Source organism: Rhodnius prolixus, unplaced genomic scaffold (assembly GCF_049639745.1).
Source record: "Rhodnius prolixus isolate KJV_2025 unplaced genomic scaffold, Rpr scaffold_12, whole genome shotgun sequence".
Taxonomy (NCBI): Eukaryota; Metazoa; Arthropoda; class Insecta; order Hemiptera; family Reduviidae; genus Rhodnius; species Rhodnius prolixus.
In genome coordinates, this window is record NW_027411635.1 from 1,908,002 (window position 1) to 1,927,483 (window position 19,482).

General features: G+C 33.6%; 1 protein-coding gene across 5 annotated transcripts in view; it reads right to left on the reverse strand.

The window, feature by feature from the left end:
- LOC141461831 (uncharacterized) overlaps positions 1–19,482 on the reverse strand; it is a 93,450-nt gene that overhangs the window by 63,135 nt on the left and 10,833 nt on the right. For 3 of the 5 annotated variants that reach the window (XM_074143203.1, XM_074143202.1, XM_074143206.1), the window contains exons 5-16: positions 19,008–19,190; positions 14,150–14,277; positions 12,217–13,029; positions 9,548–9,689; positions 8,262–8,383; positions 6,478–6,579; positions 5,870–6,033; positions 3,310–3,400; positions 2,263–2,334; positions 2,034–2,177; positions 1,519–1,647; positions 1,341–1,411 (exon numbers count right to left, since the gene is read on the reverse strand). In XM_074143203.1, the coding sequence (XP_073999304.1) occupies positions 1,341–1,411; positions 1,519–1,647; positions 2,034–2,177; positions 2,263–2,334; positions 3,310–3,400; positions 5,870–6,033; positions 6,478–6,579; positions 8,262–8,383; positions 9,548–9,689; positions 12,217–13,029; positions 14,150–14,277; positions 19,008–19,190 (2,161 nt within the window). Of the gene's footprint in view, positions 1–1,340; positions 1,412–1,518; positions 1,648–2,033; positions 2,178–2,262; positions 2,335–3,309; positions 3,401–5,869; positions 6,034–6,132; positions 6,394–6,477; positions 6,580–8,261; positions 8,384–9,547; positions 9,690–12,216; positions 13,030–14,149; positions 14,278–19,007; positions 19,191–19,482 lie in introns of those variants that run through there. The other 2 variants (XM_074143204.1, XM_074143205.1) reach the window with 2 other exon arrangements.

Genomic DNA, 19,482 nt, shown 5'->3' on the forward strand with positions numbered 1-19,482 from the left:
CATCCTTTCACCAGAGCTAAAATCTAAGTCTAAAATAATAGGCCTACATGTGGATGAAAGAATTCCAACTTAAAGAAAACTGCAAAAAACTCAAAAACCATTGTGTAAAGAGGCACATCCATTTGGCTAATTTTGAACAAAACTTTATTGTTGGGTCCTTACCTGGGTGCTACACCAAATATTTAATTTTAGTGTTTTTTCTTTGTGCTGGGCCACTTAAAAACAACTCAAGACTAATTTCTAAAAAACCAGTTTCCAGTTATGGAGATCACAAAAAATTGTAATTCAAAGAGTCAAATCGAAACAAAATTTTGTTGTTTTTTTTTCCAAAAAGTAGTACATTTTTCTGAGGGATGATGTCAGTCGCTTACTGATGTCCCCTGTTTTCACAGAACGACTGACGGCAGGTGAACGAAGTCTCAACAGCTGTAGTGGAAGCAACAGATCTAGAAGAGGAATATCCCCGAAATAAAACTCCTTCAGGTTGATGGGTTCTGCTAGTGGGCCAGCTCCTTGCTCAGGTAAAACCATACTCTGCTAAAAAGCTAAGTAAAGATTATTGATGCCCGTAATAAGGATGTATTTACAAAATTTAAATTTTGTAATCTGAACCAGTCTGATGATTTATTGTAGTTCATAACATTATAGTCTGTCCACCATTTGATTCGATAAGAAATACATTTATACATTAAACATATTCTGCCTTCTATTAGTAATGAGCAACAGTTAATAAATTTATTGACCTTCTTGTAGCCAGTGCATTTGTCTAAATTAAATTCTTTTTTACTAACTTTTTGAAATACAGAAAATTGCTTATTTAGTTTAATTAATTGTTGATATTTACTACAATATTTACTAAGATATTACAGATAATTTATTGTTTTTCTGTACAAATATTTGCACATTTTATTTACTTTTTTCTTATTGTCCTATTGGATAATGATTATTAATATTAATTTTTGGTAAGGAGAATATGTGTTTGATTCTTATTTGATGGAGAAATATTTTTATTTATTAGTATTACTTTTCAGTTTACTTTTTATTTATTTTCTTTTGATTATAGATCTTTTATATTACTTTATGTTTATATGATTTATTTATTTTTTATATATACTTATAATTGGGCCAACCCCTTCTGAATGTCTCTGACTGTAACGGAATAAATAAAATAAAATAAATAATAAGGATGTGTGGTCACTTGGTGCTAGGAACCCTGATTAGAGAAATATCTTATAAAAGAAGTAAATTTTTTCTAATCGAAGATGTTACAAATTTCTCAAAAACCTAACTTATCTATGCCAAAAACTAGTCTGCCTGCGCTAGCACATAATTTCACTCACCTGAGCCATCTTTGTTTAACTTTCCACAATTTGGCCAATTCTCTTCCAACTACCCATTTAATATAATAAGCCTGAAATATACAAAGAAATGGTTACTTCGTTTTCAACACATTTAGCCGTACCAATTCAAATTTATGTGCGCATCTATAAAAATAGTTTTTTCTCAATATTTACGCACCCTAAGCTGAATGAAAGCACCAACTATTTCGGCCATAGATATATACTTTACGTCGTAGTATGCGGCCAACAATTTTGCTAGATACGTTTTGCCAGTGCAGGGTGGCCCATAAAAAGCGATCCTCAATGGCTGAAACAGAAAAGCAGATTCTTTCATGAAGGTACAATATTTTTAAAAGAAAAATAATGAGGTAAATAATAATAATAAAAAGGTCGATTTTCAAGAAGGATGTCTAGCAAACGCCATTGAAAGTCTTCTTTAAAAAAGTTTATTATTGGTGTTCCTCGTTTCGGGTACCATTAGCACCGATCATCAGGAACGTCTTGGAAGGTATTCCCACGTTCATTGCTGAACATCCCTCCTCTTATAATTTAAGGCATGAAAAATTATGAATCAGGTCGATTTTCAACTATAATTATCCTTATTTAAATATGGATATTTGTTTCCCAAAACTATAAGCAGATCCCATTACTTCATTAACAAATTTTAAATTCAATTTTTTTTCTTGCAATTACCTGCATTTTCTTGGCATGCATATAATCTTTAATAGCTGGCCTGAGTTTCTGGCGCAATGTGGTATTATTACCCCAAGACAAGATGTTGTTTGCGTATGTGAATTTAGTTTTAAAATGGCAGGCAATCAAATTGTTTACATATTCCTGCAAAACATACAAAGAAGGTAATTTTTTTTTTTTTTTTTTTTAAGCCACTTCAAATCTAAAGAATGCAACATAACGGACTTACTGGAAAATGATATTGTAATGAGTTATTGATGGCAATCTTCCGCATGTCTATGCAGAACTGTAAACTGATTCTCTGCAAAAATAAGAATTAAATCTGGCATTAACACGACTTAATTTTATTTTAAATTAGTATTTTTTTTTTAACTTAGTTGACTTCAATGTTATTGTTAAAAGAAGCGTGATGAGATTGCTTCCCCAGAACCCAAACAAAGACAATGCTCTCTGAAAACAATTTCACTCCTAAATAATAGTCCTAACTTTCGTGTTATTAGTATTCCAAATTCAAATGAAACCTACAGACTGTCTTGAAGGACAAAATTTGAAAAAAACTTTTTCTATAGCCGTACTTCATGAAATAGTTGTCAAACTGATATGACATAGGTCATATGTACCCTAGCGGGTTTGTGAATGAGAAATACCATCGTTTTTGAGAAAATATAATCTGAATTTCGTGGGTGTACGCTCGCCTGTCGCAAAACAAAGAAAAAAAAATTAATAAATCTAATCAGAGTGTCGCGCAAGAATGGATATTTTTTCTGTCCGTTTTTTTTAGTATCTAGAGACAGCAAGACCCAGGGAATATGTTTGGAAAGGAAGAGGAAGCCAGAAGTATTAAGCATTCAGGTGAGAACTTCTAGAATTGAGGCAGGCGAATATCTGTGTGGACAGTTATAATAAAAGTTCTAAGAGAAAACTCGATCTAAGTGAAAAGTATGTAATATAGACCAATTCGCGAAGGTGATTATGATAAGTCTATAATGAAGAACGCGAATGCTATACAAGGGACCGAATTGTGATAAAAGTCAACAGGTTCTCAAAGCTGCATTAGACTGTACGAAGCCACAGAATGGGGAGAAACGCTATCTCAAGGAAATTGATGACCAAAAGAACGATAGGATCAGCATCCTTGGTACATAAATGGTGGAATAGCATCCTTGTATTGTAATAGCCTAGGAGGCCAAGAGATAGTAATTGGTTGTTGAACCACATTGATCTAGACGCGCCTTAATTAAAAAATAAATAAAAAACTAAAACTAAAAACAAATACCTTTACAATATCAAACTGGGTCCACATTCTGGGTTCAGTTAGGAATACATATGGTACCTCGGGGAATTGGTCAATCGAGATTTTAATGAACCTGGAAACATTTAGTACAATGGCAATATTAATTAGAACTAGTATTTAAAGTAACTTTTAACAGTTTATCAGGGCCGGATTTAGATGTAAAGAGGCCCTAGGCTATTCCACTTATGAGGCCCTTTCACCTCCCATTTTTAGGTTTGTAAATTACATGAGAGATAGTAAAATACATCACTACTGTGATATATATCAATATGTTAAATGAAACATGTTGTTATTGGTACTGTTTTTAGAATAGTGTAATGTTGATTTTGCTAACAATTTAAATGTAGGCCCCTCTTGATCTTGAGGCCCTAGGCTGAAGCCTAGTTAGGTAAATCCGGCCCTGCAGTTTTGCTAGAGCCAAGAGATTGAAGTGACGCATCCTGAATTTGGACTGAAGGCATGCTTCACTTATTTTTTGCGCTTATTTTCTGTTCAGCAGATTTTTTTTAACTAATATGTATCTCCACGAACAAATTTTAATGCCAAAGCATCTACACAGCCGACTTTTTCAAACCATAAACAATTACAAATGCCGCCCACCTTACCAATTTACATAATCAGTACAGTTTGCATAACGATTCCCAATCGAAAGAACCACTTTAGTTTTAAATCATTTATCTGAAAGTGCAGAATGTTTTTGAAAATTTCAAATTTTGGAGGATTAAAGAAGTTCAATTTTTCTTAAAGTTCTGTACAACAGATGGTCAGCAAACATTAGCTCGTCAGGCCTAAAATAATTTATTTATTTTCTTTGACGAGCTGAATAAAAGCAGAATGGATTTTATTTTTTAAAGTACAAGTACCTGGAGGCCTCTTTTAGATATGAAAATATTTTACTTTCTAATAATATCAAGGTTGGCTTCGGTCAAATTAATTAGGAATTATAAGCGTTAATAGTATGAATGTAAGTTTGCTTGTGTTAAATGTGATAAGTTTGTACTCAGATCAGATTATTTATTTCAATGTTTTTGCTCATTTTTGGCAACTTTTTTTTTTTATCGAAATCTATTAAATCTAAGTGGTTCCAAAAAAATTACTCTTGTAAACGGGGATGTGCCCTATATTCTTAGAAAAATTTGGGGATTTTATCTTTTATAGAAAAAGAGAAAAAAAATTGTCAAAGTTGGGTGTTTTTCAACGTTACGATTTTTCGTGAAGTTTTTGACGATCAACCCTTATACAACTGTCCAACCGGACAGTTTTAAATAAAGTTGTAGGATTATAAAACAGATCTAGAGTTGTAACAAATATCGAGTAGTCCACCCCATTGATACGATTGTGTAAGTGTGTAGAAGGGTAAATGAAAGCTAGAGAAGAGTTTGTAATGGAGTATAAAAACTTGAATCTGTGACACCATGAAATTAAAATACGAGAAGGAAGTTTTCTTAACTGCAAAAAATAAAAAAACATATTTCAAGACATCAATCATATTTCTTCCACTTTCAAGATTGTGCAAATGGCAGCCTATTATTCCTATTATCCTTGGAAAACGATTTTCAAATAAAAGTTATTAAACAGCAAGCGAATGTTAAATTGAAAGTCAATAATAATATTATTGTATTTTACGCCAATCTTCCGCAAGCCTTTTTCCAGAACTAAAATCGGTTAGCATTGCTCTCTGTTTGAAGTTTACTGGACAGTTTACTGCCTAACGCTGGACAAACTAAACAAACTTCACATTTTTTTCCTTTAAAATCCCATTTTTGTTTACAGTATTATCTTTACAAATTTTCCTAGTCCATGAAATTCTACTCAATTCTTTAAATTTTCTTTACAAATTATAGCTTAAAAACATGAAGGAGATACCATCTGCAGATAAGACATTAAAGGTGGTATGGGATGTTAAAATTTATAGAGCCTCACATCACGCACAATATTCGTTTGGTTCCATTCAGAACTCTATGTAATGTGCCAGAATTAAAGACTATTTCTGTCTTAGCCTTTGAGAGAACTATCAACTTTTGCGTTACAATAATGTGGGATGTTGAGATTTATAGAATCCCACATTAAACTTACATTTAGATATCTAATGTATCGTTTCCTATGTTAATAACTGTATAAAATGTATAAATGTAAAGATTACTTCTAACTCTAAATTAAGAAAATTAATAAAACATTCTTAAAAAATTAAAATAAAATAATTTGGAGATATTTGCGTCCTACGAGCTATTGAATCTTAGACTAATGTTGTCCATTAAATTGAATGCAGTATTACAGAGTTATTTAGTACCTAAATTATTTTAGTTACCTAATGTTCTAAAGCTAGTATTCCAAGCTCACAATTAAAACCGTTTTTTTTTTTTTTTAAAGAATGTTTAAGTTTTCATGAGCGAAGTAAAAACTAGTCTAGATTATTTTAATTAATTTTTTTTTCTTTTTAGAGATTAATTTAGTTTGTAAAATATTATTATGATTTTTTTTTTTAAATAATTTTTATTACACGCTAAAACCAACTGTATATGTACTGTACATGTTCTAATACCTTGTAAGCTCGTGTACATGAATGATTGGCACCGTATTGCCACCTTCACCAAAGACGGGTAAGAATTCGTCGCATTTCAAGCCCACTTCGAACATAGCGTGCAGGTCTATAGACTCGTCCCCATACAGTAGACCCACGCCGATTATTAGCACATCGAATAATCCCTGCGAAAAGATTAAAGTTATTAACAATCGTTTTAAAAGTAAAAACTTTTTTTTTATCCAACTCAAATCCAATATGTTAACTTATAAATTATTTTCTACCTTGCTAGTTTTACTAAAAATAGGCTAGCTGAGCGATTCAATGTTGGTTCATTATAGTTAAAAATGTAAAAGCTGGAATTCCCAAAATTCGATTTCCATGAAAACCATTTCAAATGAAAGCGTTAGGTCATCTGAATTGACTTAAAAAAAAAAAAAAAAAAAAAAACTAAAACAAATACAAACAACTAAATCATACATCCAATCCATTTTTTTCAGACTCTGACTTTTCAGTTCATATTTAACAATTTTATGGCGTAAAACCGGACAATTCACTGAAATTAGAGCATTAGTCGACCTTGCCTCAATTAGTTGTTACGTTTCGAACGTTGTTAGCTCAGTACTAACCATTTTTGAAGAGTCTATAATAAAATTTTCAAAATAATACTGCGGTAAATACCGCGAATTTGGCACTCTCTTATGGAAGTATGTTTCATCTATCTGTTCATTCTGTAAATAAGAAGTAAAAATTAGCAGTTTTACGAAATCTCAGATTACTTTCATGTACTGCAATATAAATTTTAATTATAAGTGAGTGGAGATTAGAGGTGCTAGTTTTTTGTTGAAGATTAGACAAAGATTAGAACAAAAAAGTTTTAAGAGCGAAATGCATGGTGCTTAAGGAAATTAAAATGAAGATTTACATAGGAGTTACAATATTAACGCAATTGAGGAATTGCGTTATTCCTCACACATGTGAAACCTTCCCCATGTTTCCGATAACAGTTTTATTGCTACGATCATCCAAGAATCATACCTTGCGTCCTCATCACAGATCTAGTAACCTCCGTGCTACAATTTTATGTGGCTTATGACGGAATATGGTAAATACAGTGGAACCTCGCATAACGAGCACCTCGCTTAACGAGTAATTCGCATAACGAGTAAAACAAATTGATTCTTATAGCGAGCGATGTTTCGCATAACGATAGTTTTCTAATGACATTTCGCTGACTGCGCAGTTTTCGCTGACTCATCGAAAACTGCGCATTCTTCGATTAGTCATTCCTGTTTACGCATATGCGTTTCATATTCTCCACGTATCTAATGCACTGATACAGTCGAAACCGAACTTCACCGAATGAGTGGTGTATAGGGAAAGTCCATATAGTGACATTTGTGTTTAAATATTGTAACGAAGTTGACCTGGGCAGAGAAGAAAGGCTTAGATTGTTCTAGGGGTTGAACGATCATAGTCAAGAGCTATCCACAGAGGAACTTGTTGAGTTGCAACACATTTCACAACAAGAATTGGTGGAAGAGAATTTATTAGACAAAGAGGAGAAAATATCAGAGGAACAACAATCTTCCAGCGCAATAAGAGAAATGTTGAAAGCATGGGAAACTGTTGCAACACACGTAGAAAACTATCACCCGAATAAGGCTGTGGCTATGCGATCTATAAATTTATTTAATGATAATGCTGTGTCACATTTTGAAGACATTTTGAAGCGACGGCAGAAACAAGGAACATTGGACAAATTTATAATTAAAAAGGATTAATTATGAATGTACATATTTATCTCAATTAATATATGTAATTTATATTATATTACATCATATGTACATATGTATATAATTTTTTCGAAATAAATGTTATAAAAAAAAATTATATCAATATTTTTTTTGCATGGAACCAATTATCCCCTTTTATTTTAATTTAAATGAAAAAAATTGTTTCGCTTAACGAGTAAGGTTCTGGAACGAATTATGCTCGTTAAGCGAGGTTCGACTGTAATTGGTCCGTCTGGTATATTACTTTAAAATTATTTGAGATTTTACACAGATAGTTCCTGGTACCACATGGAGATGAAGAATTATTAGGAGTTGATGCATCTCTTTTTAGTAAGATAGTAAAATTGGTAGACTGAGTTTAGGGACTATATAACCAGAACAACTGAAAAGATTCCTGAAGTCCATTGTTAGGAGAGAAATAGTAGCTAATCAGAAGTTTAGAGAGGTCTAAATTGTGATGAGAGCGAATAGATTGCAGAAGGTCAGAACTTGTTAGGACTTAGAAAATGTTGGGTTGCGAAAAAATAAAATAAACGATGGAAGCAAAATGCGGAGGCCAGCTTATTTGTTTATAGCTTTTTAAAACCACAAAATCTTTTACTGATAAGCGTACTCACCTTTTTAATCGTAGGCGTGTTAGCCCAAGTAAGCATTGTGGAGATTATGATGAATTTATGCTTAAAATTTCTATTTGGAAATAGATATCCCTTTTGAGATTTTTGCAGGCGCTCAGAAAGCACTAAAACAGAAAACGTATAATCTTTTAAATAAAATGTAAAGTAATGCCTAACAAATCAGTAGACTTCACATCCAACTACCGATTAGTACTTCACAATAAATCTATTTTTATACCATTAAATACAATTCAAGGGCAAGACAGTGAATCAAGCTTGGTACTACAACCTTAGCAAAAACTTTTTGTTTATAAGGATAAGGTACATATAAAAACGACAAAAAGTACACAAATCATTAAGTACTTAACATTTGGAACAGTATATTATTTTTTATCATCACATTTAGCGCTACGGGCCATGGCGACCCTTGGCTTCCTCGACAATCTCCTTCGAAACCTCCCTGTCTTGCGCCTTAACTCGCCATCTCCTAGTACCCAATCTACGGATATCCTCCTCCACATCCTCCAACCATCTCATTCTCGTCCTGCCCCTGAATCTTCTGCCACCTAGGTGACCATCCATTGCTTTCTTGGGCATTCTCTCTTTTCCCATTCTTTCTACATGCCCAATTCACCTCCAGTCTACTGGCTTTTATCACTCCCACTATATCCGGTTCATGGTACAGCTCCCTCAGTTCTGTGTCGGATCTCATTTTCCACCCGTCACCACTTCTTACAGGACCATAAAATTTTCTTAAAACCTTTCTTTCCCAGGTATTTAATAGTTTTTCCTGCTCTCTCGTTAACACCCAGGTTTCTGCCGCATAGATCACTACAGGTCTTATTACGGTTTTGTAAATATTTATTTTGATTTCTCTCAAAACTGTCTTGCTTTTTAAAACATTGTGAAGGGCTGCATAACACCTATTTCCTGCCATAAACCTTGCTCCAATCTCCAGAGACACATTTTTTGCAGTTATTTTATTTTAGCTCATGTATTTTTATTAAATTCGTTTCAAATTTTGAAACTGAAGGTACATTACTTTTTCTTAAGAGGAGTAAAAGAAATGTTACTTTGATAACAGTACTTCTTACTAAAAGAGGTAAGAGAAAGTGAACTCAGTGGTTACATAACTCATGATAAAGATTTTACAAAAATCTACGTACTTTTTTGGACTCAAAAGTATATCAAACCGATACTTCTGACTCAAACTTAAACTCAAAAATTTGACTGATCAAAATACTTTTCTTATCTAGTGAGACAAAGTAACAAAATGATTTTTTACTTACGCTTGATATCATTCGTCGCGTATTTAGTTAGTTCCTGATAATGGGCAATGTCGTAGATATGCGTCTGGCAAGGATATACGTATCTTTTGTAGTGAGACTTCTTGAAAGGCTCTCTGATCAGCTTTCCAGGGAATGAAGGACGCTGGAAAATAAAGAAAGATCTAGAGTAAAGCAAGGCTTCCAAAATGGAGCCAATGGCTTATCCTCCATGAATTGTAAGATATAATGTATCTTAGTTGCGTTTATTTATTTTTAGAGGAAATGATTTTGTATAATATCTTATTGCAATGAACACTGTATCTTGTTCATCTTATTCATCCCTTGTTTAAAAACTTTCATATAGGTGGGATTCGCGAGTGGCTGGTGCAATGGACTCTCACAAAGAGTTCGCGAGTTTAGGTCCAACTTAGATCATCTCTTCAAGCAGTTTCTTACAGATATCTGTCCGCTAATTGACAGTGTAATAACGAGAGAACACTGTTTTATTCTTAAATTACGACTAGCAACGCCACTATATTTTCAGGAGTTGAGTGTGGTGATGACAAAAGTTGCGGGCTACATCTAATGGAAGTAAGCTATTTGAAGCTTCAGCTTGTAATTTCAGCTGTTAGTATGTTAGCTGACGCAATTTTAAAAGTTCAAATAATAATAATAATAAAATGGAAGGGATTAGCTATGCGATTAGTGTATTGGATCCCACGCGGAGGTCCCGGGTTCGAATCCGCCTGTTGGCCCTTAGATTTTCTCTTTCTAGGAGCTTCTTACAGCACACTATAATTCTTAAGTGTTGTCTGTAACAAGAGAACACTGTCCGAAGGCCGGTGGTGCACAGAAAAAAGCACCTGGCGCCAATAACCTCAGATGTTAACGCGCCTTAAATCATTTAAAAATAATAATAATTTTAAAAAAATAGTAATGGAGTACAGAAGCATTAAAGTATATAAGAAGAATATTTTGTTTTATTATTATTATTCTGTTTTAACGAGACAGGTGTGCAGAAGGATTTGCATAAACAAAACGTTTTAGAAACAAAATATTAAAAGATAAAAAATAAATAAATAAAACTTAAACAAAAACTAATAAATCACATAATGTAAAAATAATCATACTAAATGAGAAATAAACTACTAAATTGAATTTTAACTTAAATATTTAAACAGTAAATTATAACTTATATCAGTCATTAAGCATGGATGAGCGTAACATTACTACATTAACGATATAATTGTAAATATTAATACATTCAGATTTCGATAAAGGTGATAGTAAATGAAATAATTATTCCTCTCTACTAATAGTGGCTGGAATAGATAATTGAGGAAGATACTTTATTATCATGCATTCATAAAGCGGACTGTTAATAAACAAATGGAATAAATCTTCATTTTCATGGAGATTACAAAGAGTACAGAGCTGGTTAGGTATTTATTAAGTAGGCTATTGCTTTGTGGATGATTTTAATGGAGAAATTACTTAATAATATTAAGTTTCAAGTTGGAACAATATGCTAGTTACAGGAAATGGTAGAGAGAGTAAAAGATAATTTTGAACACCTGAGATATTTAAAGGAATATTTCTATAATAAATACTGTAATTTAAGGAGTACATATAGTCTGGCTACTTCAGTGTTGTGTAAATTGGCTTCATAGGTTAACAAAATTGCATTTAAATTTTTACGAATTACATATTGGTCCTGCATTTCCCAGAGATTGTTGTAACCAACATTTATAAAAAAATTCCTTAATTTGGTATGAGAAGAATATATTAAGTTCTATCAGGGTTTTTATATTAGATATATTGTAACGAAGTTGACCTGAGGAGAGAAGAAAGGCCTAGATTGTTCTGGGAGTTGGGTGACCAAAGTCTATAACGGTTCACCACTGGGTAAACAAGAGGCCAGACTTCACCTGAGACGGAGAAGAAAGGGCCACATTGTTCAGGGAGTTTAGTGACCGAAGCCTATAACGGTCCACCACTGTGTAAAAACAAGCTAAGGAAGCGGCCCCAGTTGGGGTGGGGGCAGTGTGTGTTGCCCCAGTCAGTGAGTCGCAGGTAGGAGCGAGACAGTCGGAGTTGAAGTGGGGCAGTCGCAGTTGGAGTGAGGCAGACACAGTTGCAATCAGTCACAGTTGGAGAGAGTCAGAGTTTGAGTTGAGTTAGCCAGTTGGGCAGTTAGCCAGTGAGTGGAGTTAGTCAGTAGAGTTAGCGAGTTGGGCGGTGAGCCAGTTAGTGAGTAGAGCTTTGTTAGTGCAGCTGAGACTAGTGCATTTCGGTGCAGTACGGACCAGTGGTCAGTCGTGGAACAGTTTTGTGGAGTATTTACGTAGTGAGTAAGTAACAGTAAACTGTTGTGATTGTTGTAAATGGTAACTGTAATGAATAGCGATAGTTGCTAGTAAATGTTAATGTGAGTAATGTTAATGTGTTAATAAATCAAATCACTACTTATAAGTACAGCGAGTATTATTCTAATCGAACCCTCTATTAATTAATAACTAGTGGCAGTCACTAGTTGTAATTAAAGTTTTTAGTAAAAGGACAAAAATTTTACAGTATTTAAAAACTAGAAGCAAATAGTATGTACTAGGCCACTCTCTGGGCCTAAAGATAAATCTCTTTTGAGCAGCCCTTTTCCAAATCAGTTGTCAGTTGTAAAAAAGCAGTCTTACCACATTTCTTAGTTTGAGGGTGCCACATACATTAAAGTAACGCCTCCCTGTAATCTTATTTCCGAAAGCCTGTTGGTAAGATTCGTAAGGTCTCGTTCTGTTTTCTTTCTCATCTTGTAGTTGTATGGAGGATTTGGAAGGCAATTCCAATGGATATTCATAAACTTGTACTTTCGGTGGAATGGAATATTTAAATTTACGTCTGAATTTCACTTTTTTCTTATCTGATGCCTGTTTCTTGCTATCTGTACGTTCTTCAGTCTTACTTCTGTCTTTATCGCTTGCTGTAGTTAATTTTGATGGTTTAAAACTTGTGGCAGTTTTCTTTTTACTAGTTGATTTACTAGTAGTACGTCCATCTTTTTCGCTTTTCCGTTCACTTGATTCAGATTTTCTTTCTGATTTTCTTTTTTTAATTGGCGCACTCTTTTCACTCTTAGTTGTTTCTGTCGGTTCAACTTGTGTTGACTCCATTTCCAGCTTATCAGTAATTGCTTTTCGTTTTTTGAATTCCTCGTTATCTAGGGTTTTCATGAGTAATGCTACAGAACTCTCTGTATCTTCCAATAATTTTTCCATCTCAAATTTATTCGATTCAGCACTTTTCATTTCATACCATTTGTAAAGATTTATCATATAATTCTTAAGATAATCCCAGGGCTTTTTCTTTAATTTTGACCAAGTTTTGGAATATATAGTAAGTCTTGGCAATTTTAGTATCCTATGAATTTTCTTAATGTAAAATGATTTACTTTTTGATCTGCCTTTCATTTTAAAAATATTTTCAAAATTGTCAGCATCTATGCATCCGATCTGAAAAATAATAACTACAATTAAACAATTTTATCAAAACAAATTTTTACACAAAAACAAAAAATTGGATGATGAGTACTCTCACATGATTTTTTGAGAAATCCAAAAAACTTAAAAAATCTACTTAATAAAGTGGTCCCCCAATTCCGGTAGATTGTAGATTGTATTAGAAGGGCGGTTCCACCAAAAAGGGGAAGGAATGCAGGCAATCCAAAATGCCTATTGTTCCTCGCCCACTCCTCATCTCATAAGAGATACCGGGGCTTTAAAACCAACAAATCCGGCTAGAGGTTGCCAGATGCCTTTACAATAAACGAATAAAGTAGCAACAGAACACTAGGTAGCATGGCGACTCAATCGCCCAGTGCACTGGAATAATCCTAGAAAGTTCTGGTAAGGATTACCAGATGCCACAATCTCCGGTAGGGAAACATTTAACCTCCCGAAGACGAGAAATCTAGTTTTAGAATAAACGGGACACACCTCTACAAAGTGCCGCACAGTCTCATTGGGGGCTCACCACAGCCAGCGCAAATTGGCGACAGGGTAAGGCCGCATTTGAAAAGATGGTACGCTAAATACGCATGTCCACTCAACACCTGAACTAACTGGCGGATCCGGGAACTGCTAAAGCCAACCATAGCCGTTTTTGACAGGCCGAAAATTTGCTTTGCCTGACGGCAATCAGCTCGGGGATCTCCACCATTTCCGATGTTCCTTCAAAATCCACTGCTCCACCTCTGTTCTACAACGTCGATAGGATACAGGGATAATGAGCTGAAGAGTCATTGTTATCAACGCAGCTCCTTCCTTTGCTGTTTCATCAGCAAGTTCGTTACCCGGAATCCCGGAATGACCAGGGGACCAAGCAACCGAAACAATATTCAAAGCTCCAAAAAAAATTGAGAGCAGCATCATGGTAAGAATTCCGGTAGGTTGGTTTTTACCAAAACCTTATTGATGGGTTCACATTGTATAACCTAAACAAAATTTCATAAAGTTTTCGAGTTAAGCTAAACCATTTTTTTTTTTCGTGTTTAGAGGACCCAAAAACATTTGAAGAAAGCCGGAAGTTCATTATTGAAGCGAAATTTAAAAAACAGCCCTAAAAATAGTTTACCTCTTTTCCTGTTGTGAAAAATGTCTCCAAAACCTCATGCAGTCTTTGGAAATTCTTTCTTCGACGGTTCATTATTGTTATACGTCCTCGTTTCTCGTGTTCCTCACTCTCAGTGACCGGTATTAATGCTAAAATTTGAAAAATAAACATAATTGGGTAACAGATCATGCTATTATAATGCGACAATCTAATCTATTCCATAGGGAATAAAGTAATGTGGTGTTACAAAAAGCTAAGTAACACTAGATATACCAATCATTGATATACAGGGTGACCATGGTTACAGGCTCCACCCACTTTTTTTTTTAACGGCGGGAAATTTCGAAAAAATAAAAAACACGTATTTAATCATTTTTAGTCTAGTTTATTTTCAGTGATTGACCCATTTTTTTAAACCCCTGTATCTCGAGATACAGCATCCAACTTTGTTTTTTCAAATGGAACGTTATATTTTTTTTTTTGCATATTTTTATAGTATTTGAGCTCCTAAAAAAAAAAAAAAATTTGAAATCGGTTAAGTTTTTCAAAAGTTATGGTAATTTAAAATATAGACATAGACATAGATTTTATTGTTTTTTGAGATTACAATATCTCCTAACAAGGAGTTGATAGTGAATACAATAATATTTATATAAATAAGAAAATAGTAACATTACAAACTTGTATTGAATTAAAAGGAACAAAAATAAATTTAATAAACAAAATCACCAACTTCTGGTGGAACTATTTAACAGATCAATGCACAAGACAATATAGTGTGGTCGAAAGCCAAACTACAAACACTATTCATTCAAAATAAAAGCTCTTACTTTCAGTGCTGAGACTGTATAATAATACACATTATTCAAGTGCTCCAAATCAGAAATACATAAAATTTTTTCCAAATTACCCAGCTCATCTAACGATCTATCAATATATTTAGTTAAGTATTTTTTACGGCAGCTACTATATATTGGACAATTTAACAAGAAATGAATTAAATTTTCAGGTTTCTGAAGATTACAAATTGTACATTTTCCCCTGTTTCAAGTGTATACAAATTTCCTTTAAAAAATAATTTAAATCGGTTCTCATTTGATATCCTTAATTGGCTTAATATTCTGCGTTTACTTAAATTACAATGAATTTGCAAATAACTTTCTTTAAAGCCTAGGGCACTTATGCATCTATATATTTTGTTATAGTTAGAATTAAGAACAGATTCTACATCTTTACTAACATGGTGGTTTACATATTTTTCCACTAAGTTAGGTAATTCTTTGCGTATTATATCTGGATTTTCATAATTTATGATATGTATCATTCCAACCTTGGACAATTTCTCTTTTAATTGTGTGTACCAATTATAGTGTATTTTATTGCCCGACCATTTATCTAGAGCTTTCAACCTTTGAATACAAATTTTAGGTAATCTGGACGAGTCCATTTCCATTACTCTGCACAGCCATGTAACCATACGCTTAACAATTTTTATTTCAATATTATTGTGACCACTTTCCAATCTTACAAAATGGTTAGGTGTGTTTCTTGGCCAGTGATATAAAGACTTATAAAATCTCAATGGCACTACTTCCAATTTATGACAATATAAAGGTGCCCAAACTTCTGCCGAATATAACACCGTCGACTCTACCATGGAATTACATAAAGTCATCTCAGTGGCCCAATTATTGCTGCGCGTTTTATTTAAAATACTTCGGGTATTAGCTGAGGCAAGCATACCTTTTTTAACAAAAAATTCTGAATTTTTCAGAAATCTACCCGACGAATTGAACAAAACACCAAGATAGCAGTATTTATCCAAAATTTTAATTTCTTTATTGGTATACATTAACGGCCTAGTGTGTTTATTTCTACCTCGTTTGAAAACTACAGCGTTGGATTTAAAATATGAAAAACAAATTTCAGTTTACTGTCCAAATTAGGTTATTTTTTTAAAGAATCTGTTCAAACTGGGCACAATCAACGGATAGGCAAGCCAAAACTCTGGACTCCCACGCTCTGTTTGTAGCAGCACTTATGGTGCCTAAGTCTAGGCAGGCTAGAGTTATTCGACTATAGTCATTTTGATCGGTTTGATATTTAGATGAAAAAATATAAAAATTCAAAGAAATGTTTTAAAAGAAAATAAAATATATTTCATTCTAATACTGTAGGTACATGGCATATACATCTATTTACATTACCAACAACTGCCAATAAGAAAATGACTGAGTACTGTATGTATTTCAACTGTATGCAACAATTACCAATAAGAAAATAGAAATGCACCACAAAACATTGCAAAATTCTGAGAAATTGGGGGAAAAACAGCAATTTCATTTTCCGGGAATTAATTCGCTGTTGCCGTACTGGTGGATTGAAGTAATTCCTAAGAAGTTTTCATAACAGCCGATCGAAATAATCAGTCAAAATGACCGGGTGGTATAAACTGGGTGAACCATTAACTAATGTCCTTAGGCCTACTGTGTGTAGTACATCTAAAGTGGAGTTCAATAACGTAATGGCTAACTTCATATTTTCCACTGTTCTTGAGTGACGTCACTTTAATTTTTTTTTTCTAAAATCCTTACTTTTTTCCAATAAAATGGTTATTACTCAGAAAGTTTTAGTCTGAATTCGATTCTGATGACACGGTTAGAAAGACAGATACATTTCCTAAAAATTGACACCATTTTGAAGCATAAGTTATTCTCCAAACAGCCTCCGAATACTGGAAAAATAAAAGTAATCGAAATTTTTGAAGAAAACTCATTAGGCCCTTATGTGATCATTATCAGACCTAGGTGCTGGCACTTTGTATAAAAAGTTTCCTTGTCTAATGGGCTTTCTAACGGTATATCATTTTCCAGGATTCCTTTTATTCCTTTTAGTCCTCGACCCGACCGTGAGATTCGGGGACCAGGCGGAGAAGGTGGACTTGGAAAAAAAAGGTATATATGAGAGTTGTGTCCCCTTCTTGAAAGAGAGGTTCCATGACTTCGGTGACCGAGAGTTTCGGGTTCGGGGTCTCTGGTTCGGTGCCCGAGGTGTCATCCCTAAGCTGATTTTCGGCTTCCTTCAGGAGCTAGGGATTGATCTGAGGGAATTGGAGGCCTTGGCGGAGTCTATCATTGTGGACTCGATTGGCATTATCCACCACCACATCTACGGGGCATGAGTTTGATTGTTCTGCCCGCTTATTTGTTGGTATTGTATGATTATGATATGTTATTATTTTGATTTGGATGTTTCTGTTGCTGGTTTGGTTTATTTTATTTTATTTTGTTGACATATTGTATTAGTGTTAGGAAGGATTTTCGTTTTTCTTTTTTTGCCTGACGAATGGTGTAGTATTGGTGTTGACTTCTTTCTTTTTTGTCCACTTTGTCTATATATCTTGATTGACTGATTGGTACGCTGTGTGTCTAGCAACCCGATCTATTTGGGCAGCACCCTTTGTTTTGCAAATATTTGCATTAAAATGTTTCTCTCTGTATGAGATATTACGTTTGTTTTACAAGAAAACGTTTTCACGAGCACTCAACAGTGTTAGTTTATCAAGTTGTTTAATTAATTGAAAACTCTTTTAGATGGACCAGTAGTCAATTTTAAAGTAGGCTGTTTTAAAATAAGGAAGTCAAATTGCACTTTAAACATTTACTTCTGATCTCTCTGAAATATTTGAGAAAATGTTAGGAAATATTTTGAAGAAGTACTATGTTTATAATTGAAGGTTAATTTGCTTAGTTTCAAATAGAGTACAATTAGGATTGCCAACTCTATAAAGTTCCCAAAAAAGAACACCCTAAAAAAAATTAGGTACGTACAGGGCCGTCGGCAGGATTTTGGGGCCCGGGAATATACAGGGTGTTCAGCATAAGACTACCAATTACTTCGGTAGGCGATTCTGGGCATCATTTGCAACAAAAAATTCTATATAAACTATGGCACGATTCGGCTCTATTTTATAGATATTTTTAATTTTATGTTTTTTCAAGGTATTACTACTTTTTAGCAAACATTTATCTATATTTCTCAAACTATTAAAGCTTCAGCAATTTCAATAAGCTCATTAAAAAGAAGGTTAAATTTCCTCTTAAATAAGCTAATTTATATTCCAAAATAATAATATCAAGTATTTCACTTTGTGGCCAAATAAGAAATACATAAGAAATAGCAAGTTTCTAATTTTTTCCAAAAACTTTCGACTTTATTTTTCTCAAAAATATTACATATATAAGTTTAAAAAGTGGACTACTCATGAAAAACATCTACATACAATCACCTTTCGAAAGGTATATCATGAATAGTGGTTATGTTAAAAATTGATGCAGAAATCTGTGATTAATTGCAAAAAAGTAGGCCTCAAAACAGCGTCGGCATTATGAAAGGAATTCACCTACCATAAGAATATAATTGATCAGAAACATCAAATCCAGTACCCTTTTTTGCATTTTGTTCATAGTTACTTCAATAACCTGTTGACCTATTCAGTTCAATTAGAACAGAAAAACAACACGCCAAATGAAGAAGTCTCGGAAGTCAGAACTTAAATAAAAAATACAATAAAATAAATTGTATCTGTGAATAGTATCTGAAAAAAGGACAAAAGGCATCCTTTCCTAATTTAAGAAAGGACAACCAGGTGTTTAAAAAGGACAGTGCTTACCAAAAAAGGGCAGTTGGCAACCCTAGGTACAATAGAAAATTTTGAAACCAAGTCTAACGACCTTCAATTCGTGAATAACACCTGAGGGAGCCATCATTAACCAGTCCTGACCTACGCTGCCATGGTCATTACCTGTTTATCTACCAAAAAACTCAAACACAATTTCAGGCACCTCTTCCTATCCTCTAAAAGAATGAAGATACTCACATTTAAAGACGATCGGCTTCTTCATTGTATCTTCCTTGCTGGAAGCTTTCTGCTTCTTCTGATAAGTCCGCTTATTGTACTTTGATATCTGTAAGATCTTTTTCTTCCTCATAGGAGGACCAACAAAAGTCTTAACATTGTATTTGGTGAATGGATAGGTTAAATTCAAAATTCGTTTACATTCTGAAACAGGGTTTATGAGATATTAAGTCATTCGATCTTCATCACACTTCCTGTAAAACCGCTAAATGTATTTTTCAGATTTTTTTTGTTTTTGTTTTGTTTTTTAAATATTTAAAACAGAAGTAACAATAGTTAGTGCTCCATATTTAAAGAAGCTCGTTGGTGTTATTTAGAAAGAAAATCACAAAAACTTTTTTTAAAAAGTTCAGTTAAGGAGGTATTTTGCTTAACTGACTTTCTTCAAGCATGAACATTTAAGGAAATATTCTATTGTTATTAAAATAACATAATA